This window comes from Staurois parvus, unplaced genomic scaffold, assembly GCF_062004578.1.
Source record: "Staurois parvus isolate SC_StPar_1 unplaced genomic scaffold, SC_StPar_1.0 ptg000108l, whole genome shotgun sequence".
Lineage (NCBI taxonomy): Eukaryota > Metazoa > Chordata > Amphibia > Anura > Ranidae > Staurois > Staurois parvus.
The window spans coordinates 325,842-351,462 of NW_028317904.1; the positions used below are offsets into that span (position 1 = coordinate 325,842).

The 25,621-nt window shown below is 41.9% G+C and overlaps 1 protein-coding gene across 1 annotated transcript in view; it reads right to left on the bottom strand.

Annotated features, from left to right (window-relative positions):
• POLD1 (DNA polymerase delta 1, catalytic subunit) overlaps positions 1 to 25,621 on the bottom strand; it is a 224,719-nt gene that overhangs the window by 126,752 nt on the left and 72,346 nt on the right. The window contains exons 18-19 of the mRNA XM_089671586.1: positions 1,895 to 1,990; positions 1,670 to 1,807 (exon numbers count right to left, since the gene is read on the bottom strand). Of these exons, the coding sequence (XP_089527712.1) occupies positions 1,670 to 1,807; positions 1,895 to 1,990 (234 nt within the window). The remainder of the gene's footprint in view (positions 1 to 1,669; positions 1,808 to 1,894; positions 1,991 to 25,621) is intronic.

Here is a 25,621-nt window from a genome sequence, read left to right on the forward strand (position 1 = left end):
ATTTGGCATGATGAAAAGATGCTCCCAGACCCGCTGTCTAGTCACTGGAGTTGGGGTCACTGGCAGCTGGAAAAAGCCAACATCACAAATAAGATAGAGGCACCCAGTAGCAATCAGAGACAATTCAGGCAGAAGGAGATTTTTATGGGGGAATTGGTAAAAGAATACATCTTTTTCCGGAAAGTCATTTGGAAAGACTAAACACAAAATTTTAGTTCATAACTTGATTTCTACAAAAATAAACATTTGGATAACACAATATTTACATGCTAAAGTTTTAAGAGAATGGAATGCTCCCTGAATGTTTAAAACAAATATTTGCTGAACCAGAACACTTACTTATGGACAGTACTGTTGTAGTTTCTGGGTTCCATCAGCAATAGACTTGTCAGCACGTGAGCAGTCACAGCAGGGACTTTAAGGTGTCTTAGCCTGGGAAAATATCCTGAGGTTTCCCTTCCTGTATTTTATACATCATTAAAGAAGTATCACTTCAGTTTTTTAAATGTTTATGAAATAATTCAGGGTAGCAAGTGCTTTTAGCACTTTCCACGTTCCATTCTGATCCCTTCTGGTTGAACAGTTCACACCCCCTCCTCCCCACCATCATCACCATAATCACATGCCTGACTAAGGGGTCTTGTGTGACTCCGAAACGTTGCACCATCTAGTTTGTGATGTGATCATACTTCAATAAAAAATAATTTGGACTCAATATGAAGATCAGTGGTGTGCTAGCAAATATCTACACCGCGTCATGTACGATCCAGTTTCCAGCTGGTGGTTATCCTGGAGCCTTTTTCAGGAACGTGTGTGATAGGAGTATTGATGGTTAGTGTAGCCATGCAGGCCAGAGCAGTGTATCTTTACTACAGCCATGTCACACAGCTACTATTGTATTTGTCAACGCACAGTCATTGCTGTGGGTATGTGTTATGGATCTGTGGCTGCTAAATATTGTACACTGCACCGGCAGATCTATCAAGCAGCCCTGCAGCACTGACTGTTCATTCCTAATAGTACACAATCAGTCAGGGCTGTGTGGTAGACTTGCAGCTGCTAGAAAATATACACTGTGCCAGCAGCTCTGATTGTTTACCAAATGAATTAGTAAATTAACGGTCAGTGCTGCAGGGCTGTTTACAACAGAGATCTTAGAGAGAGATTGGTGACTATTGTGCCGCTTGTAGCTTCCCCATAGGAATGCCCATAAATTGGACTTTAGAGTGGATTGGGGCTACAGCACAGTACAAACAGAAGTAAAAATGTGCTTTTGATACACAAGGGGGATAAAGATCAGAACAGGACCAAGTGCTACATGCATACCTGTGGGATTTAATGTTTTTATGAAAATGAAGTGATACTACTGTAAATATAAGCAAATCAATGTGTGGTACAGTTGGTCTGGTTCGCAAACCTGCTTTATATCCATCTTAAGATAAACCGTATCAGAAATGTTTGCCACTGCCCCTCTCTTCCTTACATTTTCTCTCCAACATAATTTTGGAATATTGACAGGTGGCCTTGCAAGTTTATATGGCACTCAAGAGATTACCTTTCCTAAAGGTGTTCAGATCATGTCTGTTCACCCTCAACCAAGGACTGCAAAAGGTAAGGTTTATATAATGTGCCCCAGTTTAGAGATAATAGTAATATGGCAGATACAAACCTTCTCAAATTCCAATTTAATGGGAGGAGTGAAGTGACTGGATACCCATTCAGCTGCCTCTCTTCCTATCTCCATGGTTTCAGCCACAGTCTGTACTCCCAGTTTGCACATCACAGAATCTGTGTCACCATAGATGACCTGAAAGGAAACACAGATACCAGTTATAGGAGCATCTTTCTTACTTTAGACCAGAGGCCTGACAAACAGAAATCACAGAGCTCTCACCTTGGCATCTGCTTTGAACCCATTGTCAAGAGTATATTTTGATTCAACTAACTGCTTGGTCTTCTCAATCATCTGTCTCCCAAAGCCAGTGACACTCTACAAAGAATATAGAAAGAAACCTTCAGATTAAAAAAAACACTAAAAGAAATGTCTTAGTGTATATCAAAGCAAACAAACAAAAAACATCTTCAGAGAAAGAAAGAAGCACTGACTCAGTGTATGAATATATGGATGAGTGTGGCCTCACTCATCCACATATTCATGCTCTGAGTCGGTGAGCGGTGCTTCTTCCTTTCTCTGATGCTGTTTCTTCACCCCTCAATGGTGCCCTAGGCGCATTCTCCCATCACTGCAACCAGTTATACCTATATCAGGATAAAAAAAGATTTAAAAAAGCACATACGCAAAAACCCTATGCAGTACACACCTGCAATATATGCATATTTTCCCATATTTACCTTCTTAAAGACCCTGCATGTACAAAAAAGTACCTGTGGATTTGAAAGAAATGCACTCAGCTACTACTTCCTGTGAATAACTAACACACAGCATTTGAGGTCTGAACCTAATTGTCTACAGTACATGAATTCATTCCTGCATAGGCCACATGTCACTTTGAGGAGGTATGGGGGGCGAGTGTTTCTAGTGGCAATAACAGTGGACTGTGCCTACCTGTGGATTAAATGGCCACATGTAGTCTCTACCAAAGTTCGTGCAGAAGGGTAATGTTGCAGAAGCAAAACTGGAAGACCGGGACAAAGCACTGCCACCCTATAACAGGAAGTGCCTGAACAAGGAACTTCCTGGCAGAATTAAATTTATTTTAATAAAAGCTGCATATGCAAAATAGTTCATACCTAAACTTCAGCTTTAATATGTACAGTTGTGTCCAAAATTATTCAACCCCCACTGAAATTGAGTGTTTTGGCCAGTTTGACATTGCTTTTGATCATTCAGTCATCTTGCTTACATTTACATTAAAGAGGCACTTGTAGGTCAGACAAATATAACATAACAGTTATAATGAAATAACCACAAATGTCTTTTCTGTGCTCACAGCATTATCAGTTTTATTCAACCCCCAAGTGACATTCAATCTTAGTACTTAGTACAGCATCCTTTTACAGTTATAACAGCTTTTAAACGTGAAGCATAGCTTGACACAAGTGTCTTGCAGCGATCTACGGGTATCTTCGCCCATTCTTCATGGGCAAAGGCCTCCAGTTCAGTCACATTCTTAGGCTTGCGCACTGCAACTGCTTTCTTTAAGTCCCACCAGAGGTTCTCAATCGGATTTAAGTCTGGTGACTGCGATGGCCACTCCAAAATGTTCCAGCCTTTCCTCTGCAACCATGCTCTAGTGGACTTGGAGGTATGCTTGGGATCATTGTCCTGTTGAAAGGTCCAACGTCTCCCAAGCCTCAGGTGTGTGACGGACTGCATCACGTTTCCATCCAATATCTCCTGGTACTGAAGAGAATTCATGGTACCTTGCACACGCTGAAGCTTCCCTGTACCTGCAGAAGCAAAACAGCCCCAAAGCATGATTGACCCTCCACCATGCTTCACAGTAGGCAAGGTGTTCTTTTCATCATAGGCCTTGTTCTTCCTCCTCCAAACATAGCGTTGATCCATGGGCCCAAACAGTTCTAATTTTGTTTCATCAGTCCACAGAACACTATCCCACAACTTTTGTGGTTTGTCCACATGGCTTTTGGCATACTGCAGTCGACTCTTCTTATTCTTTGGAGACAGCAAGGGGGTACGCCTGGGAGTTCTGGCACGGAGGCCTTCATTACGCAGTGTGCGTCTTATTGTCTGGGCTGAAACTTCTGTACCCACATCTGACAAATCTTTTCTCAGTTCCTCAGCAGTCACACGGGGACTTCTCTCCACTCTACGCTTCAGGTAGCGCACAGCAGTCGAAGTCAGCATCTTCTTTCTGCCACGACCAGGTAGCGTTTCAACAGTGCCCTTTGCCTTGAATTTGCGAATGATGCTTCCTAAGGTGTCTCTTGGTATGTTTAACATCTTTGCAATCTTCTTATAGCCATTGCCCTTCCTGTGAAGAGAAATCACCTCTTCTCTTGTCTTCCTGGACCATTCTCTTGCCTTCACCATGTTTGTAACCACACCAGTAAATGTCTAGAAGGAGCTGAGTATCACAGTCATTTTAAAGCTGCCTAATTGGTGCTTATTATGCTTGATTGCTGCTCGGTGACATCCACAGGTGTTTTCAATACCTGATGGAAAGCACCTGTATGAACCTCTGTTCTTCAGAGTGGTAGTCTTTAAGGGGTTGAATAATTGTGGCAATGAAGAAACCACATAAGAACCATTTACTACTGTATTACATAAACAATTGATGTCATTTTAGTTGCATTTGGGTAGTTACAACGTCCTTGTAGGATTTGATTCTGAATACAATTCCAAATGTACACTATAGTCCCTAAACCCCTTTACAGCATTGGGGGTTGAATAATTTTGGACACAACTGTAGAAATCTAAACTATACACAATTGTTTATCGACCATACAGCTACCGAATGTATTAAAACCTACAAATAACTGGGTTCCCTGCACTTAGGAGAAATTGGACAAAAGTTTTAGTGAAAATATTTGTAAAGTGTGTAGTACATTTTTGCATTTGGTCCATTTCTCCTGTTAAAAACAAAACTTAAGCGGTAATAAACTACACTTTTTAACTTGTACCTACAACAGGTAAGCCAATAATAAGGATTACCTCTAGGTACAGTTAATTTCTCCTAAATGTTCCCTGTTTACGAGATATTCACACGTATAGCAGCCATTGAGAGTGGTGTGTCATGATCATGACTCCGGTGCGCATGCGCGCGAGTGATGTCATTGCGGTTCAGCAGCAATTCAGCCGAAATGGCTGTAGCCTGCGAACCCAGAAGGAAAACTGGGTGATCCAAACAGAGGTACATATAAAATCAGGTCAAATGATCAGGGTATCACAAGACATACAGCATTTGTAGGTAGCTGTAAGGGTCACACAGCCGTTGTATCTGAGAGGGTCTATACAATAATGAAGTGGAGGGAGTAAGTGTATAAGCAGGAAACGGGGGGGGGGGGGATGGCAAGGGGACAGGAAGGGAAGAAGGAAGAAGAGGGGAGGCATAAAAAGGGGACGAGGCAGTATACACAGAACAATGTAGACAAGAAGCACCAAAATTTCAATATACACCGTAGGGTATCAATATCTTAGACTGTAAGACCCTGTGCTTATGTTGCCCATATTTCTACTTTAATGTTCTTTTGACTCTGCTGCCAGACATCTTTTTGTAAAATTGCTAAAAAGTTCACATTGTACTTACCATTTAACTGTGGCAAACAAATGGTATTCTATGATTTCCTAATTATAAAAGATTGGCTCCATCTAGTGGCCATGATGTGGTATTTTCCTCATAGGGGTACGTTAGGAAAATGCCACATTATGGCCACAAGATGGAGAGGACGAGCAAACAAACATATAATACATATTACAAGGATTATTTGTAACAGGCTGTTGTAGGGCATGGCTGAGGTGTGAAATGAAGTATGAGGGAAGATGGAGACACTGGCAGTGCAGTTTACAGAGGGGTGTAGGGCTTGGCTGTGTGGTGTGGTAAACGTGCCTGAATCAATAGCCAAGTAAAATGCTTTGGTAGACCAGTACAGTATGTATTACCGTGTAGTTAGCAGTTTAGCTTTAAAAAAAAATGTGCAGTTTAAATGACCAGACCTGAAAAAAGCTGGCGTCTGGTCTCTATCCTCCTTCTAAGATTGTGGAAATCAATTTACAAAAACAAACCTGCATAGCAATGTTATCACTTTGCTGATATACACAGATACTTTTATCTAAAAACTTGCTACATAATACCACTAAGTAATGTAACAGAACTTCTTCATTCTGGAGATGTATATCTTTAAAAGCAGCAATTTTACAAAAATCCAACATTATTTGAAAAGTATTTTTTAACATTTTCAGGTTGCCTGTCCCCAATAAGGAGTTTCCCCTCACTTCCTCTTGTGTCACAGGGATAGAAAAGGAGAGAAAAATAAAAACCTTCCTCTTCCACTATATTTCAAAGTGAGGGAAATTGCTTAAGTTCTACTTTTTAAGTGGTTCTAAAGGCTGCCGTCCACCAAGAACAAAAGTAGGGGAAAAGCTCAAAAGTCTATTACGACATACCTACTTAAAACACACAAGATTTGCAGCATGTCTCAAGATAATACAGAACAAGCATCCTCACCGGTCCCACGCAGGATACCGCAGCTCATCCATTAGCTCAGGACAGTGACTATGCACAGCAACTTACAAAGGGGGACTTGGAATCTTGCTCGGAAACTATATACACCAAGCTAGCTGCTAAATTCCAATCAGGACTCCACAAGAGCAAAAATGTTCTCTCTCAGGAAATAGCCACATTGGGCTCCAGAACCGACCGCTTAGAAACCAAACATGATGAACTCAGCCTAGCTTATGGTGAGCTTTCCAGAGATCATGATCATTTACAAATGGCCTTTGCACAATTGCAGGCACAGGTTGAGGATCTTGACAGTCGCAACCGCAGGAATAATTTGCGAGTCAGGGGAGTCCTGGAGTCTGTGAATGACCTTTCACAAGCCATACCCAGCTATTCAAGTCTCTCTATCCGGACCACGATCCTAGGTCCTTTGCTTGTGACCGCATCCATAGAGCCCTGCGCCCAAAACCTCCTAATGATAAACCGCCTAGAGACATTGTTCTGTGTATGAAGGATTTCCTGACCAAAGAAGACATGCTCAGAGCTGCTCGCAATACCCCAACTATCACCTTTGAAGGTTCAGTTTTACAAATATTTCCAGATGTTTCTCCGGCTATGTTAGAGAAACGTAGAAAAACAAAGGAAATCACAACTGCCCTTTTCTTAGCTCGTATCCAATACAAATGGGGCTTTCCCTTTAAGCTGATAATTCCACATAATGGGAGCACATACATAGCCACATCCCTTCCCGAAGGCCGAGAAATCCTGGCCAAATTGGGCCTGGCAGACGCCCCATCACCTCAACGTCCACCTTCCACCCCTCGGGTTTCTCCCAATTGGCATGCTCCATCTCCAAGAAGGGATAGAAGGAGAGTCAGACAGGAACCAGGATGAAAAGACCTTGCTCATTTACATATTACACATTGTTTTGATGGTCTTTTGTAGGATGCTGCAAATTGTTACATGTTCATATATCATTACTTTTGATCTGTTATTTAGTTACTTGGATGTGCAAAAACCCAGCATGGGTCTTCGGACCCTCATTTTGCCACCCATATGCTCATAGAAATCTTTGATACGTGACCCCACCCTGCCACCTGGCATGGTCGGCGATGTCGCCGTCCTGACGAGGGGTGACAGCTCCGCTTCCCGTGTTTTAAGGTGGCGGAGTTTGGGCCCGTTTGGCCCTTTGATGATAAGCTTTCTGTCTTTTCAGGGAAGGCAGTTAGCCCACAGTTTATTGTGACTGCTTTAGTTGTAGGGGCTCTTAAGGCCCCAATTCTATTGTTTTTGTTTTTTTGACAGTTTTGGTACACGATATTACTCATATACAAATTTGTGGACACCCCAGTAACTATATTGGGACTTGGATGCTCCATAAATTGATTTTGACAGATTTCACCTTCTATGATGTGGTTCCAGATATTCCACTAACTAGACAAACTATTGTTGATACCTTTCAGCTGGATACAATCATGTTGACTGACACTATTTTTTTTTCCCATGGCTATCCATTGCATCTCACATACTGTCCAGGGTTTCAATTCTCCAAATAAGCATAAAACGGCCTTCCAACCAGTGTAAGCGCCTAGGTGCAAAAATTATTCTATTACAGGAAACTCATTTTGCGGTCGCTAAACACCCAACATATTTTCATAGATCTTACAGACAAGGGTTTTATACTTTACACTCTACTAAAAGCAGAGGGGTGGCAATTTTGTTACATAACTCATTCCCCTTCGATATTAAACATGTATAACGTGACCCTGAGAGTAGATTTATCATTATTAAAAGGCACACTTTTGGGTCTTGAACTCACGATCGTGAATGTTTATGCACCAAATTCAGCTCAGGATTCCTTCTTTTCTCATTTTTTCACAGTTCTTGATAGGTTTCTTTCCCCTCATTTACTGGTGGGAGGGGATTTCAATCTGGTGGCTAACCCCCTTTTGGACAGAAGGTCGTCCTCACCATGTTCCCAGGCCTTCCCAAAATCCCTTACTAAAAAATTGGAAACACTTCAACTAGTAGACTCCTGGAGGGCACACAATGTAGGAGCCAAAGATTACTCATTTTACTCCCACCCACATGACTCTTATGCTAGATTAGATTATATCTATTGTTCCCCTATTCTGCTAGCCAACTCTAGGAAGGCATGTATTCATTTAAGTCCCTGGTCGGATCATAATATAATGGCATTGTCTATCACTTTCATAGGTCTTCCACCCACCCCCTATTCCTGGCGCCTTAATGACTCTATGCTCACGGATATTAATTCCCGTCAAGAAGTAGTTACATCTATTCAGGAATTCTTTCAGCTAAACACAACTCCTGATATCTCCCCAGCTACTTTGTGGATGGCCCATAAGGCGGTTATGCGAGGCCGCCTCATTTCTATGGCCTCAACTAAGAATAGGGAACGGTGGAAACAAATTCAGAAACTTACCAGACAATTAGAAACACATTATAGAGCTCATATTGGCAATCCATCTCTTTTGAACAAAACAATAATCACAAAAGTGTTTAGAGCTGAATACTTTATTATCCCAGAAAACTGAAAAAGCCCTACGTTGGGCAAAAGCTTCTTTTCTGTTACATAGCAACTCGGCGTCTACTATGTTTGCACGGAAATTAAACCATTCTATACGACCCCCACATATCTATAAATTAAGAACTAAAACCAACAGCTTCTCCTCTTTGCCTCATGAAGTCCTGGACATTTTTTTTAAATTTTACTCTACCCTATTAGCTCCCCCACAATTACCTTCTGCTCCCCTAAACGGCTCCTGGCTTGAGTCTATCCCCCTCCCTACTCTCACATCTTCTCAAGTATCCTCCCTTAATGCCCCATGTACATTGGAGGAAATAACCCGTGCGATTAGCGCACTAAGAACTTGATGGGTTTACGACCAGCTATTATAAACATTTTGCTACTACACTCGCTCCTTTTTTGCTGTCGTTATTCAATCATGTTTTGCAGGGTGGCAGGTTCTCTGAGGAGATGCTGTTTGCTAATATGTCTCTTTTGCCTAAACCCTTAAAAGACCACCATCTCCCCCAAAACTATAGACCTATTTTGGTACTGAACAATGATCTGAAAATTTTCAGCTGTATTCTGGCAGATAGGTTGGCCTCTATTATACCCACTTTGGTCTCACCGGACCAATCAGGATTTATCCCAGACAGCTTTATCACAGACAACATTTGCCTCACGCTAAATGTTATACAGGACGCCAATTTGCACTCCAAGGAAGTTTTATTACTGAGCCTGGACATCAACAAGGCCTTTGATAGCGTCCTCTGGCCCTATCTGTTTTTTCTACTGCAGAAGATGGGCTTCAATGCCGAATTTCTGTCTGGTAATACATGCCTTGTACGACTCCCCCAAAACAAGAATCCGACTCCCAGGTTGTAATTCTGATTTTTTTCACACTGGGCAGGGGTACCCGTCAGGGCTGCCCACTTTCACCCCTATTATTTGCGCTGGTCTTGGAACCCTTGGCTATTGCAATAAGATCACATTCAGATATTTCTGGTTATCCATAACTGGTTTCGCATTTCAAACTATGTATGTATGCAGACGATGTTACGCTTTTCCTCACTAACCCATTATTGTCATTGCCCAATTTATGGACATTATTGAATGACTTTACTGCAGTATCAGGTCTTACAGTAAATTTTACCAAATCAGTGGTTCTGCCTGTTAATGTTACTGGCTCCCTGAGTGCATCTCTCTGCAATTCTTTTCCATTTCCTTGGGCCACTGACCGGATCCCATACTTGGGTATCTACCTCACTCCCAAATTTTCAAAACTATTTGCCGTTAATTATCCACCGTGTGTGTCTCGTCTTGCTACACTTTTGAAGATCTGGCATGGATACCCCATCTCATTCTTGGGCAGAGTCACGGCAGCAAAAATGAACATCTTGCCTAAATGACTTTACCTATTTAGGGCACTCCCTATCTTAGTCTCAAAGGTGTTCTTAGATAGCTTTCAACGGACGGTTAATAATCGTTTTACCTCATGGGTCCTATACCGATCACAACAGGCGGGAGGCTTTGGACTCCCCAATTTCTGGTTTTACTACCTGTTGGCCCGTTTTGCACAGATATCTCAATGGTCAACTATCAATTGCCAGATCCCTTGGATTAGATTTGAATCCCAGTCTATTGGTCCATACTATCTTCCAGGCATATTACGGTCAAAAACGCCCCCCCGTTTATTATTGACCTATAATTCTATTGTTGCCCAATCGCTAATGCTTTGGTCCCGATATAAATTTAAATTAAATCTTGTCTCCTCTATCTCCCCAGGTTCATCATTTTTTGGTGACCTGAATTTTACTACAGCATTCTCATCCCCACAGGCATTTTGTTGTTGGTATTATAGATCCCTCATCAGGTTATCTGACTTTCAAAGGGGAGGATCTTGTATCACTTTTGAGATGCTTCGTATACTTTTTGACATCCCGCTCCGAGAATATTATCATTATCGACAGATTAGACATTTTTTCTTCTTACATTTTGGTCTGATACCTTTCTCCTCGATCTCACTTTTCGAACAAATTAGCCGTGACTCTCTCAGGGGTAGGGGTCTCATTTCGGATTTGTATCACCAATTTCTGGTTGCTGCCTTCCCATCTCCCCCCCTTTATAGACAGAAGTGGGAGGAGGATGGTGATGTCACCTTGTCTGAGGAGGATTGGGAGTCCATGGTGGATAATATGTGTAAGAGCTCTAGATCTCTTTCTGTCCGGGAAACTACCCTCAAAATATTAACCAGATAGTATTATACCCCACATAGATTACATATCATGTTTCCAGGGACGTCCCACCTTTGCTTCCGGGGCTGCGGCCTTACTGGTACCTTGGTGCATATATTTTGGGACTGCCCAAGCCTCTCATTGGTATGGCGCAAGATCTCAGATGCGGCCTCCGCTGTGGCAGAGGCCCCGATACATCTGTCCATACAGTCTTGCCTACTAGGAGCCCATATCCCGGGAGTTCAGACTGAGGTTATGAGACTAATCCATACCATCTGTATATCAGCCCTATGGGCTATAGCCCTACATTGGAAATCCCTCACGGTACCATTGGCCGCAGTTCTGCATAGAATTGATCCAGTGATGCTCACGGAGAGAATTCATTACACCTTATTGGATAAGATGCACTTATTTGACAGAAAATGGGAAGTCTGGAGAACTTACAGGCATTTACTATCTGACTAATGTCCACTTATATTTTGGTTGATTGAGTCATTTTCTTGGTAGCTATATAGCTTTACATACCCCTCTACTGCTATATATACTGCTCATGTACTTAATTCCTCTTCTCTTTCTTCCCTTTTTTTTACTTTACATGGTTGTACCATTTGAAATACGTGTTACAAACGTGCCTTGTTCTTGTTGTATGCCTTACTTGATACTGTACTGCCATTTTGTAGTATATTTCTTGACAAAAAAAAAAAACATGTTTGACAAGGAGCGTCAGTGAGGGGGAGGGGGGCTTTATGTGGGAAATAGGGCATGCTATGTAAGCCCTGTGTACTTTAGTAAACCGTTTTGGGCATATAAAGCACACCTAAGGTACTACACTGATTAAACATCTGAAAAAAGTAAGTGTTTATTAGCAACTAGTACCCATAAAACAGAGAACCAGCGACAATTTAATATAAGCACAAGATAAACGTAAATTGGAGTCATTAAAGGCAACAGATGGTGTCACTGACACCTGATAACTAAATTTACTGCCGACAATGACACAATCACCCCCAGTCTGTGCTCAACATGATGACTTCAGCTGGTGTTTCCCAGTTCATCATTTTACAGAACTTAAAAAAGAAAAAAAAGTTAAGAACAGGAAGTCACCAGCAAAACCTCTCTGGTATTCCACACTATAGAATATTAAATCTGAGCCAATGTGGGAAATCTGAAAACTGACATGTTATAAACACATGCAATGGACAGAAAATCATTGTCATTGTGAGAAAGTGCACTAATCCAAAAAGGAGAGCCATACTTTTATGCAACTTTGCAACAGGCATTTATTGTGCTGAGAAAGTGTTGACAGTTAGGTATACATATATGGTCACAGACACAATTTTCAAACTTTTGGCTCTGTATGCCAACAGAATAAATTTAAAACAAAACAATCTAAATGATTTTGAAGTGCAGACTTTCAGCTTTAATTCAAGGGGTTGAACATAAATATCAAGTACAAAGTTTATAAACTGCAACCATTTTTATACACAGTCCTCCTTTTTCAGGGGCTCATATGTATTGGACAAATGAATATAATCATAAATAAAATTTATTTATTTCAGGTACTTATATAGCGCTGTCAATTTACGCAGCGCTTTACATATATATTGTACATTCACATCAGTCCATAACCCTCAAAGGGGTGTACAATCTAAGGTCCCTAACTTACATTCATACATACATATACTAAGGCCAATTTAGACAGGAGCCAATTAACCTACCAGCATGTCTTTGAAGTGTGGGAAGAAACCGGAGTACCCGGAGGAAACCCACACAGGCACAGGGAAAACATGCAAACTCCAGGCAGGTGGTGCCGTGGTTGGGATTTGAACCAACGACCCTAGTACTGCCAGGCGGAAGTGATAACCATTTAGCCACTGTGTTGCCACTGTGCTGTGCTAAATAAAATGTTCATTTTTAATATTTTGTTGAGAATCCTTTACTGACAATGACTGCCTGAAGTCTGGAACCCATGGACATTACCAAAGATGGGGTTTCTTCCTGATGCTTTGCCAGGCTCTAACTGCAGCTGTCTTCAGTTGTTCTTTGTTTGTGGGTCTTTCTGCCTTAATTTTGCCTTCAGCAAGTGAAATGCATGATCAATTGGGTTGAGATCAGGCGATTGACTCGGCCATTGAAGAATATTCCACTTCTTTTCCTTCAAAAGCTCCTGGGTTGCTTTTGCAGTGTGTTTTGGATCATTGGCAATCTGTACTGTGAAGCGCCTTCCAATCAACTTTGCTGCATTAGGCTGAATCTGGGCTGACAGTATATCTCTAAACACTGCAGGATTCATCCAGCTGCTGTCTTCTGTCACATCATCAATAAACACCAATGACCCAGTGCCAGTGGAAGCCATGCATGCCCATGCCATCACACTGCCCCCACCATGTTTTACAGATGATGTTTTGTGCTTTGGATCATGAGCTGTTCTAAGCCTTCTCCACACTTTTTTCTTCCTGTCATTCTGGTGCAGATTAATCTTAGTTTCATCCGTCCAAAGAATGCTTTTCCAGAACTGGTCTGGCTTTTTTAGATGTTTTTTGGCAAAGTCTAATCTGGCTTTTCTATTCTTCAGGCTTATGAATGGTTTGCACCTTGTGGTGAACCTTCTGTATTTGCTCTCGTGAAGTCTTCACTTGATTGTTGACTTTGACAATGATACGCCCACCGCCTGGAGAGTGTCCTTCACTTGTCTGGATATTGTGAATGGGTGTTTCTTTACCATAGAGAGGATCCTGCGATCATCCACCACAGTTGTCTTCCGTGGACCCCCATGCCCTTTTCTGTTGCTGAGCTCACCAGTGTGTTTTTCTTTCCTCAGAATGTACCAAGTTGTTGAAATGGCCACTCCTAATGTTGCTGCTATCTCTCCGATGGATTTGTTTTGTTTTTGAAGCCTTACAATGGCCTGTTTCACTTGCATGGACAGCGCCTTTGAACCCATGATGTAGGTTCACAGCAACAGATTCCAAATGTAAATACCACACTTAGAATCAACTCCAGACCTTTTACCTGCTTAATTGATAAAGAAATAATGAAAGAGTAGGCCACACCTGGCAATGAAACAGCTTTTGATTCAATTGTCCAATTACTTTTGGTCCCTTGAAAAAGGGCAGATGGCTTCTCTTAAGAGCTGTAATTCCTAAACCCTTCCTCCAATGTGGATGTGCATACCCTCAAATTCAACCTGAGAGTGTGCACTTTCAGCCCATATCCATTATATAACTATAGCTTGAACATGTTTTGGTAAATACGTGAAAAAAACTAAAATTGTGCCTGTGTCCAAATATATATATGGACCTTACTGTATGAAGGGGTAGCTTTACAAAGAAGACCGTGATCTGTACACAGTCAAGTCTTTATGACCTTTCCTAATATACGGCCACATTTATTTGGCGAGTTGTTTAAAAGAAGGGAGGAGCACGCTGGTGTGTATCTCACTAATACTGTGTTGGACAATGACACAGTTAAAGGACTTCACACAAATTTGGACAGTTGCTATTAGTTATTACCGGTACAGCGCTGAGCAAACCCTTTGGCGCTATATAAACTCGATGTAATAATAATAATAATAATTACCGCGTGAAAATTAATTTTACTGTGTTGGACATTTGCACCGTTCAAGGACTTCAAGTTATTTTTATCGGCATGATTGCTATTGCTTACCGCCAAGTGAAAATTGACATGAGACTGCATGTTTCCTGACCCTCTGTCTGAACAGTGCTAAATTGGCCCTGTGGCGATGACATTCACTCTCCAAAATAAAAAAAAAACAAAACACTATAAATACACACCAAACTGAGTATGTGCAGTGTGTCTCCTATAGCTCTGTACTATCAACAGATGGATTGGGGACTGTGGAAGAAGGGGAAGATCAGAAAAGACAGGATCAAACAGTCTTTTTAACACAATGCAGAGGATGAACTCCTTCGGTTTCATAGTGAGTATATACCAAGCATGCTTTACTGCATATACAGACTGATTTTACTGTTCTGAGTTTAGTAACACTTTAACAACGTTAATACATATACAGTATATAATGTGCAAATACAAGCAATTCTGTCAAAAATACAGAGCAAAGTTTTCAACCAAGGACTTTTGCACAAAATGATTATCCATGATACAATGTCATTATAACAGTGCCTTTTATAACATAGGTAAGAATTTTGTTGCAAATTTGTACCTATTACAGGGCTGAAGTTCTGAAATTTAACCTATTCTTCAATTTTTACTTTTTTTTTTATAAAAGATCAGTCAACTTGGAGGGCAGCTGAAATCTAACATACCAAAAAAAAAAAAAAGATGCAGTATTTAAGAGGAGAGAAGACGAAGCTATGTCACTAAAGCTAGAATGCATGTTGCAACACCAATTTCCAGGTTGTCTGCAGGTACAGTTTAGGTATCAAGCTATGCGATGTATTTAAAAACTGTAACTTAATCTATACAGTAACAAGCTAGTAGGCAGAATCTACTGTGCTGGATTTAGCAAGAGGTTGCAAACTCCCAAGTTCCTGTTTTGACATGTACTGCTGTAATGAGCCTGAGACAGATAAGCAGACTTCAACACAACCCTCTGCAGGAGCTCCAATGTGGCAAGATAGCTCAGTCGCCTCTGTTGCAACTCTCAGCCGGAAGGATATGTGTTCAGTGTTTGGCTTTCCTCCCTACGTTTTGAAACCATGGTTTTAGACTTGCTGGACCAAACATCTGTGTTTGGCATTAAAAAAAAAAAAACAGTAATCTGCTAGGAGCAAAATGGCTGTACTAAAATGACAGTAGGTTATTCTAGACACCTGGTGCCTAACCTGGAGCTCTTTGGTTGTATGGCTCTTGGAACCCGAGAGCCGGTTCACACTATAGAAACGCAGTCCAGATTCATTCCGCATGCGTTTTTGATGTGTTCTGGTGTGGTTTTTATGCTTTTTGATGCGTTCTCATGCGTTTTTTATGGATTCCTGTTAATTTTTCCCCTCTCCTTTTCTTCAATTTAAATAGGGACAAGTGCGTTCTGCTGTGTGTTTGATGCGTTTTACCCCGTTCCAGTTCAGTTCTGTGCAAAAAAAAATGCAGCCTGTTCTACTTTTCTTCTGCAACCGGAATGCACTAGAACTGCAAGCACTGATGTGAACTTTGACAATGACAACCATATAACCTACTTTCTGTGCATTTTGGATGCAGAAAAAAAGCATCTGAAATGCATATAGTGTGAACTGGCCCTAAGAGTCTGTATTTAAAGTGGGAATACTGATTATAAAGTGGCAATAGCAGTGATCCCTACTAGTCTCATATAACACGTTCTGTCTTTCACTGACCTCTGCAGCATGTCTCCAGTCTCTAACTAAACCTGCACCGTGTACAGTCTCTGACCATCACTTGCCTCTAGGATGTCAGGAGTCCTTTCTAGCAGTACATATACTGAACATTGGATGAAGTTCTTTGGTGATGTCAGGGGCCACAGATAAGGCCCTCAATACCTTGTAAATAGACAACCATAGTTCTAGACAGAGCACTGCTATGTCTGCTCTTAACATTTAAAGAAGTTGTACAAAACACTTTAGATTTAGGCCTCATGCCCACAGGGCAGTTTGAAACCTCTCCTAGAAGCTTTTCCCCCTGGCAGCAGCATTTTTGCAGAAAAACCGCCTGACGCTTGTGAAAGTGTTTAACTCGCGTTTACAGGCGTCAAGTGCTTGGGCATTAATTAATTTCATTGGCCAGAATAATAATTTATTCTGGCCATTGAATGGAATAACGCTCAAGCGCTAAATGCATAGAGCATTAACACGCGTTTACAAGTATCAAGTGTTTTTTCTGCCAAAACGCTGCTGCTCATGGACGCACTGACAGTGGGGGTTTTATCCTGCTCTAAACGCAGCAAAAAGTCTATGTGTGCATGAGACCTAAAAGTGGTTTTAAACCCAAAACCAAAAATATAATATATTTCAGCTTATGAAACATTAGATGTGGTGGCTGCATTCGTTGTTTTTTTAGGCTTTTTTCCTGTTTTCACCTGGTGATCTGGCCAGTAATACACCTCTAGTATTAGTGTGCCCCCCCCACTCTGGATGAATGAGCACAGGGGACAAAGCAGATAGCAGCATTGTCAGTCTGGGGTGAGGATAGTGTTAAAAGTACAGATTCAAATACACTAACAAATTGTAGCTAAACTCCAACTCACACTTTATAATCACTTATAGCAAACTTTTTTTTCCCCCTTTTCGGATCAAGGTTGTACATAAATATATAAAAGCTGATCATTGTAATAACCTCTGCCAGTGTTAACTGGTTTGTCTCAACCATGTAAACTGATACATTCTGCTGGAGATCTTGAGCTTTTAAAAAAACAGATTTTATGGCTGGATCACCAGATGAAATTAGAAGAAAGCAAGCCTAATATAAAAAGAAAACTAATGCAGCCATTACATCTAAGAATTGGTAAGCTGCAATATAAAACCATAAATCTTTGCTTTAGGTATTCACCTAACACTAGCCCGTAAGGTCCCCATGCCTCTAATGCTGAGGACTAAGGAATAAAATCCAGCCAATTCAGCTTGCAGTTCTCTGTTATGTCAAAACATTGGAGCAAATATTGCATATTGTGTTAAAAGAAGTCTCCAGGCTTAACAGAAAAAAGGTTGAGAAACACTGCCCTAGATACTAAAAGCAGAATCAGGAAGACAGTCACCAAAGCATGCAACTTTAACCACTAGCCTACAGGGCACTTATACCCCCTTCCTGCCCAGACCAGTTTTCAGCTTTCAGCGCTGTCACACTTTGAATGACAATTGCGCAGTCATGCAACACTGTACCCATATGACATTTTTATCATTTTTTTTTTAGACAAATGGAGTTATATTTTGGTGGTATTTAATCACATATGGGTTTTTTATTTTTTGATAAACCAAAAACAACAGAAAATTTTGAAAAAAAACAAATTTTTTCTTAGTTTTTGTTATAAAATTTTGTAAATAAGTGATTTTTCTCCTTCACTGATGTGCGCTAATGAGGCTGCAGTGATGGGCACTGATAGGCTGCACTGACGAGGCACTAGTAGGTGCCACTGATGGGCATTGACAGGCATCACTGATGAGCACTGAAAGGCAGCACTGATAGGCGGCACTGACTGGCACTGTTAGGTGGCACTGACTGGCACTGTTAGGTGGCACTGATTGGCAGCACTGATCGGTGGCACTGACTGGCATTGATAGGTGGCACTGACTGGCACTGATAGGTGACACTGAAAGGCAGCTCAGATGGGCACCAATATATGTGGCATTGATGTGCACTGGTAGGCACTGATATGTGGTATTGCTGTGGCACTGATGGGCACAGGCAGGTGGCACTGATGGGCACTGGCAGGTGGCACTGCTGGGGCCACACTGATCATCAGTGCCCTGATGATCAGTGTACATGTCCCCTCTGAGGAATGCCGATTACCGGCTCTCCTCTCCTCTCGAGCTGTCAGCGTGACAGCTCGAGAGGAGAGAACTGCCGATAACCGGCATTTTCCTATCTGCATTTGATCAGCTGTGATTGGACACAGCTGATCACGTGACCAAGCCGACATCTTCGGCTCTTTCCGTTGATCGGTGAGCCGTTGTCCGAGGTACACAGCGCACCACCAATCGCTGTGCTGTGCACTCCCGCATCTGCGCATGCACCGTTAGAGTGGGAGGACGTCATATGACGTCCTCCCAGAACGAGAGAACCGCCTTGTGTCCATCATTGGCGGGTGGGAGGTGGTTAAAAGTCGCAACAGCAGTTCCCACACCTGTTTGACTTTTCAACAGGTTTTTGACTTGTCTCAACAGGTTTTTCTTCAGGAGCTTCATGTGTTAATCTGAAAGATGGGGGCAGGTCCAGACAGTTTGCATTTGAAATCAATTTGAGATGCTTCTGAGATCATTCAGAATTCATTGACAAGTGCATTTGACTTTCATTTAAACTCCTTCTGGCCTAAATGTAACCTTCTTTAAGCCATTTTGCATTCCCATAGATTTGTATGCAGTTTTGACACAAACAAAAGCCAGTCAACACAGGCATTAAGTTTGTATGTCAAGCCATGTGTTCTCTCTAGAGTTTGAAAAATAAGTGTTGCCATGCAAAGATTTTTTTTCATCACTGAGCCCACTTTCTGCTAGAAAAAGCACAGTGTCAAACAAAGCACAGAAAAAAAATAAAAATACATAGAAACAGACTAGAGACATGGGGACCTTAGATGTCAGCAAGTTGGGTAAGTGCTGAGGGAAAACAAAAAGATGGATCATTAAATACGGAAAAAGCCTTTTAATGGAGAAGTGGTCTTTGCAGATTTGTATACATAACAGCACAAATGTGCCTATTTCTGAACAGGTAAGTTTGTCGGGCAGAACTGATTGCCAGATGGGAGGGTAGTGTGCAGGTGTGGTTGGTGATGGGGTAGCAGAGGGGACACTTGTGGGGCAGAGATGTCAATCACTGAGTAGAGTGTGCAGTGGCAGCAAAAAGAGGCAGTTCTGACAGAATGGAGAAGCTGTAACCAGACAGTGAAGTGCCTTGGAAGGGATGTACTATGAGCAAGGGGTTAATACAGGCCTTCACTTACAATTAATAAATGCCATTATTCTAACTCTACCCCTTCTTTGTTACAGATATAAAAGGTTCCACATCCTCCTTGGATACTCGCCTCACATCCCAGGAGGCTTCAGAACAGTCTTCCACAGTTGACCAATCTCGCACAGGCACAGTAGAGGGCCAGCTGTGTGTGATTAGGAAGTGACAGCTGGCTCCCAAATTCAGGATAGGTCCAAAAACCATTGTGAAGACTTTGGGAGCCAGTTAGACCGCACTGCACCTCATGGACTGGTAGGTATGCATATTTAAAAATTCAGCAGCTACAGCATTTTATTATTTGGATAGCCAGGTGATGTTCCTTATTAAACAACACACCTTTTGGTCACAGGTGTTAAAGAGAGAAAATATAGGAAAAGGAGCTTTGAGTTCCAAGTGCTGACTAAGAAAATATAACATTCATGAGGAAAGAAAGGCAAACAGGGAAAAAGACAGGAGAGAACTTTGGAAAAGCTAAACTCACAATATGTAGAACAAATGTATTTTTATGGAAAGATAGACCAAGAAAAACAGACACAGACAGAAAGAAACGGTGTGTCTTTGTAACATGTCAGTGAGTGCTATGATGACTTATGTAGATATGTTATTGATGAGTCTCTGTAAAGAAGCAATTTAAATTGCCGAACTGCATAGAGTCAATGGGTCTGCAAGCCTCCTAATCAAAAGGCCAGTTTATTAGGCTTTAGGGAACAGGACTGTGACCAGTGGGAGCAAAAAATGCCCCGGCATCAGTGGCATGAAACAATGCACCATTATTGGTGTCAGTTGTAGTAGTGCCCCAAGGCGAATTAAGGCAAGTAAAGAGTCACATCCATCCCTCAGGCCATAGTATGGAGACCATTGATTACTACTACTCCCCCTGCAGTGATGTGAAGAGTGTAAACATGAAAGGTTATTTAATACAAGTGATATATGTTTAAAAAACAATTGCTGCTCAATCTAAAGCTGACCTTGAATTACAATTTGCTTATACCAGGGCTCAACAAATCCCAGGCACCAGGTTGCCATAGTGACTAGAAATTGAATCCTGGTGCTTCGGCTTTTGTCAGCCCATCTCCTGTTGCAGAGATACCCAATTTGTATCGCCCGATTCCTGGGACATGAAGTTTTGAGCCCAGGGCAGGTAGTTTTTCCTCTGCTTTTAGCCCCAGGGCTCACTTGTCAGGTGGAAGCATTTAGGCAGCCGATTGCTTCCACACACGTGGGTAAAGTGCTCTCCCACTATGTATCCGGGGCTACGCTTGCCAGCCTGTGGGCCTGACATAGCGAGTTTTCCCCCCCATATATGCATGCACAAATGTAAACGCATGTGTTGGGGTGCCTACACATAAAAACATTGATTGTGTTACACGATACATATTGCCGCGAACGCTAGAATGAGAGTAATAATTCTCGCACAAGACTTCCTCCATAACGCTAATCTGATGACCTATAGGGGGCTTTTAACGTGTCGAATATAGAAAATATAGGGTACTGAAATTTGGCTCCTATTTTTTTTTGGCTGGCTTCCAGATTAAAAGCAAATTTGTTAAGGCCTGGATTATACAATATTCTCTAGATTTATCAACCATTAACTAGTGAGCGAGCCTACATAAAAAATATCTATTCAGAAGACCGTGTGTGTGCGGAAACAAGGGTGGTTTCACATAAGAATTTACTGGCACATAAAAACTGATCAACTAGGTTGTCAAGACCAGGTTTTGGTAAAGGATTCTTGCCCATTTCCCAGAAGACATGCTTACCCAAGAGTAGGAAAACACTGGTTGTAAGGATGATAAAGAGGTAGAGAAAAATCTCTATAGTAAGGGACTCTAAATTTTTGTCCACTTTATGTCCACCTTAAAATACGTGAAAGTAGGGACTAGAACCATCACCTTGTTAAGGCTAGAGATCAATGGATCTACCACTGGTAATGCCAACCTGTTTACCAATTCTTCAAATAGATAGAAAACATAAAAACACTCAGAATCTTTCCATTCCTGCAGCTACATTTATCAGCACAGTTTTAACACAGCAATGGGAATCTGGCAGTTCTGGGCACAGGTGCAGACTGGAACCACTGGCTGTGACAGCTGGGTCCAGCACAAAGCCCAGAAGATGAAATGATAGGCTTCTGATCCTGCTTAAAAAAAAAACTTCTCTGGAAAATTACTGTAAACACAATGCTTCCACACTGTGTTTACTATTAGAAGTGATCTGTTGCTTCAGAGCTGACTGAGAGCCTAGATTAGGTCTCCACAGAACAGATCTAGAGGCCTCCCCCCACCACACCAAAACAATTGTAAAAATTAGATTCTATGATAATTATTACCCCCCCCCCCCCCCCACTTGAAGCCTGCCTTTACACGCACATGAACTTTAATGGCATCCCAGTATTACTCCGTAGGGTTCAATATTGAGTTGGCCCACCCTTTGCAGATATAACAGCTTCAACTCTTCTGGGAAGGCTGTCCACAAGGTTTAGTAGTGTGTCTATGGGAATGTTTGGCCATTCTTCCAGAATCGCATTTGTGAGGTCAAGCACTGATGTCGGACTAGAAGGCCTGGCTCGCAGTCTACGCTCTAAATCATCCTTAAGGTGTTCTATGGGGTTGAGGTCAGGACTCTGTACAGGCCAGTCAAGTTCCTCCACTCCCAAACTCGCTCATCTATGTCTTTGTGGACCTTGCTTTGTGCACTGGTGAGAAGTCATGTTGGAACAGGAAGCAGTCATCCCCAAACTGTTCCCACAAAGTTTGGGAACATGAAAGTGTCCAAAATGTTGACGTCACCGCGCTCCCAGAATCCTCCTCGCGTACCGACGCGTTGCGTCACGGTAACACGTGACTTCCTCAGGACACGTGACCCTGAGGAAGTCACGTGTTACCGTGACGCAACGCGTCGGTACGCGAGGAGGATTCTGGGAGCGCGGTGACGTCATTTCCAGCGTGGCGGCCATATTTGAAATCCCTGTATTAAAATACCCATGCAGGAGATTTATAGCATGGGGTATTGAAGGCTTGTGAGGAGACAAATATAAATGTGAGTGGGCAATCTTTTCCATACCTACATTACTAAATAAACAGGTTTACACTATGTGAGTCTCTCTTGTGTTTATATATGAACCGAGGAGCAGACTGCTGATAGAGTATTAGAGGCGAGGAAGGTCCTGGTGAGCTATCAAAGTGGTGTCCTGTTTAAAAGCGAGCTGACCCTGTGGGGTCGGGACAAGGAGGTGAGAGGCCATCACGGCTAAAGTTTGGATTCACACAGTGTGGTCACGTGCGACACATGCATGAAAATTGAAAAAAGTTTTTGTTGCATCTGGACATTATAATTAATTTTCTGTGGATCTATTATCATATCATCATATTAACAGATGGTTGGAGTGATTAAGATTGGCACTAATTTGCACTTTATCTGTAAGATTTGGAATACACGGGTTGCACAAAAATTTTTTGTATGCACTATTTTGCACATTTATTTAGTACCTTGTGGTAATATTTGGAGCACTTGTATAATCAGTTTTGCACTTTATATTTATTATTATTTAGTATATTTAGAGATAGCGCTGCACTTTATATATATATTTATTCATTCACTTTAGTTGGTAAGGAGTGTTGTGTCAGCAGCTTGGTGAATAGGGCCCCATTCCTAGCGCAGGAAGTTCTTGCATTTAAATGAACTAAGAAAGAGCTCACCAGCTCCCTAGCAGACCATTGAGAGTTACAAGTTGTCTGCCTTGGTGGCAGATGGTGCTTGCCGTTCATTCGTTCCCAGACCTCTGAATAAATGACGCAGCTGTGCAGACGGAGTCCTGCACACCCACGCAGTTTTTGAATTGTGACAGTGGGTGCGGGGAGAGGATCCCCCACCTGCTGTCACAGTGGGGAATATGGGTGTAACATGCTACTAAAATAAACTTATCCTTTAACCACTTGCCTACCGGACACTTATACCCCCTTCCTTACCAGGCCAATTTTCAGCTTTCAGCGTGGTCGCATTTTGAATGACAGTTGCGCGGTCATGCAACATTATACCCATATGAAATTTTTATAATGTTTTTCACACAAATAGAGCTTTCTTTTGGTGGCATTTACTCGCCACTGGGTGTTTTATTTTTTGCACTATAAACAAAAAAATAGCAAACAATTTGAAAAAAAAAAGTTTTTCTTTGTTTCTATTATAAAATTTTGCAAACAGGTAATTTTTCTATTTCACTGATGTGCGTTGATGAGGCTGCACGGATAGGCGGCACTGATGGATGGCACTGCTGGGCGGCACTGATGGGCACAGGTGGGTGGCACTGCTGGGCAGCACTTTCTGGGCACTTGTGGGTGGTATTGCTGGGCACCCATCATCAGGGCACTTATCAGTGCCCTGGTGATCAGTGCTGATCCCTCCTCTGACAACTGCTGGTTCTTGGCAGTACTTTCCTCACGCTGTGACAGCATGAGGAAAGTGCAGCCGATAACCGGCAATTGCATTTCCCGGTGATCAGTGTGTCATTGGACACGACTGATCACGAGGTAAAAGGCCGCTGTGATTGGCCTTTTACCATATCACGTGATCAGCTGTGTCCGTAGGACACAGCGATCACGAAGATCGCCGGGTGCGTGCCTCCGGGAGCGCACAGGAGAGCGTGTTCTGGGAGGATGTCATATGATGTCCACCTAGAACTGGCTGGCCGCAGTGAAGCTGTCATTGGGCTATCTGCGGTCGGCAAGTAGTTAAAGAATAAATGCGTTACTTCTTTGGCCACATGTGTGTGTGGTTCAAAAGGGTAAACTAGGAGGCAAGGCACCAAAGTGAGTAAGCAATGGCACTAAACAATTCCTAATGTTCTAAAAGGGCTAAACATGCGTTAAAGTTGTACCTCTTTATTCCTTAGGAAAGGTAATCAAGTTGACTAGGCTACCACCAAAAGGCTCAGGAGGGAGTAGAAACCGTCTGCCAAGAATTTTTTAACTAGTCTAGAAGAGTAATCTTTTGCAGTGGTTTTCAAATGATCATCTTAGTATCCTATCTATAAAAAAACATCCGCCAACACTGAATTCTTACTGCATGTGGAAAAGACTGCATGGAGCAGGCTTTTTTTTTTTTTTTTTATGCTTTAGCGGTGTCCAGCCTCCTAGAGGTAGGGTATATAGAGTTCTGCAGTCTCCCACAGTAAACACTAGGAGAATTATAAATGCCTATGGCTATCCTTTAGCACATGTTGCACACTAAGCAGTGATGGTGGATAAAACATTTGTTGGCTCACAGCAACTATGCTGGCTCACAGCTAGGCTAATATTGGTTTAAATATGTAACCATATCTGTTAATTATAAAATTGCATTCAGTGATAGATGTTCCTTTTAGATGCAATATCTGCCAGTCTCCATCCTAAGGGCTAGAAATTCTCTTCTGTACATAATGCCCACTGTTATACCCTCCACCACTCCTCTCCTGCACATACTGGCCAAGGTCAGTCCTTCAGCTACTGCCTGCTATTAAACTTTTCACAATCAATGCCTTCACATACAGTACTGTCAGCTGTTAATAGTGGCATTATTAGGAAGATTTAGATCTCATAACAGTGCACAATTATTTTATACTTGGCTACATAGTTCATACATACATAATCCCATACCCACTAGTTGATCCAGCCACCACAATAATTTAGAAATCAAGAAAATGACTATTCATGAACATGAATATGTGTGTACTGAAATTTCTAGATCCATCAATCTGCTGCCAGTAAGTAATGATGCCAGGAACTCCAGTGGAAAACCTGATGGTTGCAAAGGTGCTTAAAAGATTAAAGGAATAAATGGGCAACTCTAATACACCCAACCAAAACAGGAACAACAGTTTCAGATGGACTACAGCCCTATTAACACTACAGGAGAACATATTTTTATTATCTGCAACCTTGTTCCAAACCATCTTCAGCACTACATTTTCTAAAGCTACAAGTGCCAATTGCAGAGATGACATACTGATATAAGGTGGTCTCTCCAATAAAATCAGATAAAAGAAATATTGCACATGGGCGCACTATGACCTCTGCTGGGGTGGTCAGCCAAAAGAACTTTGTTTATAGAAGATCTTTTCTAAGGCAGGCCATAGAGATGAGTCGAAA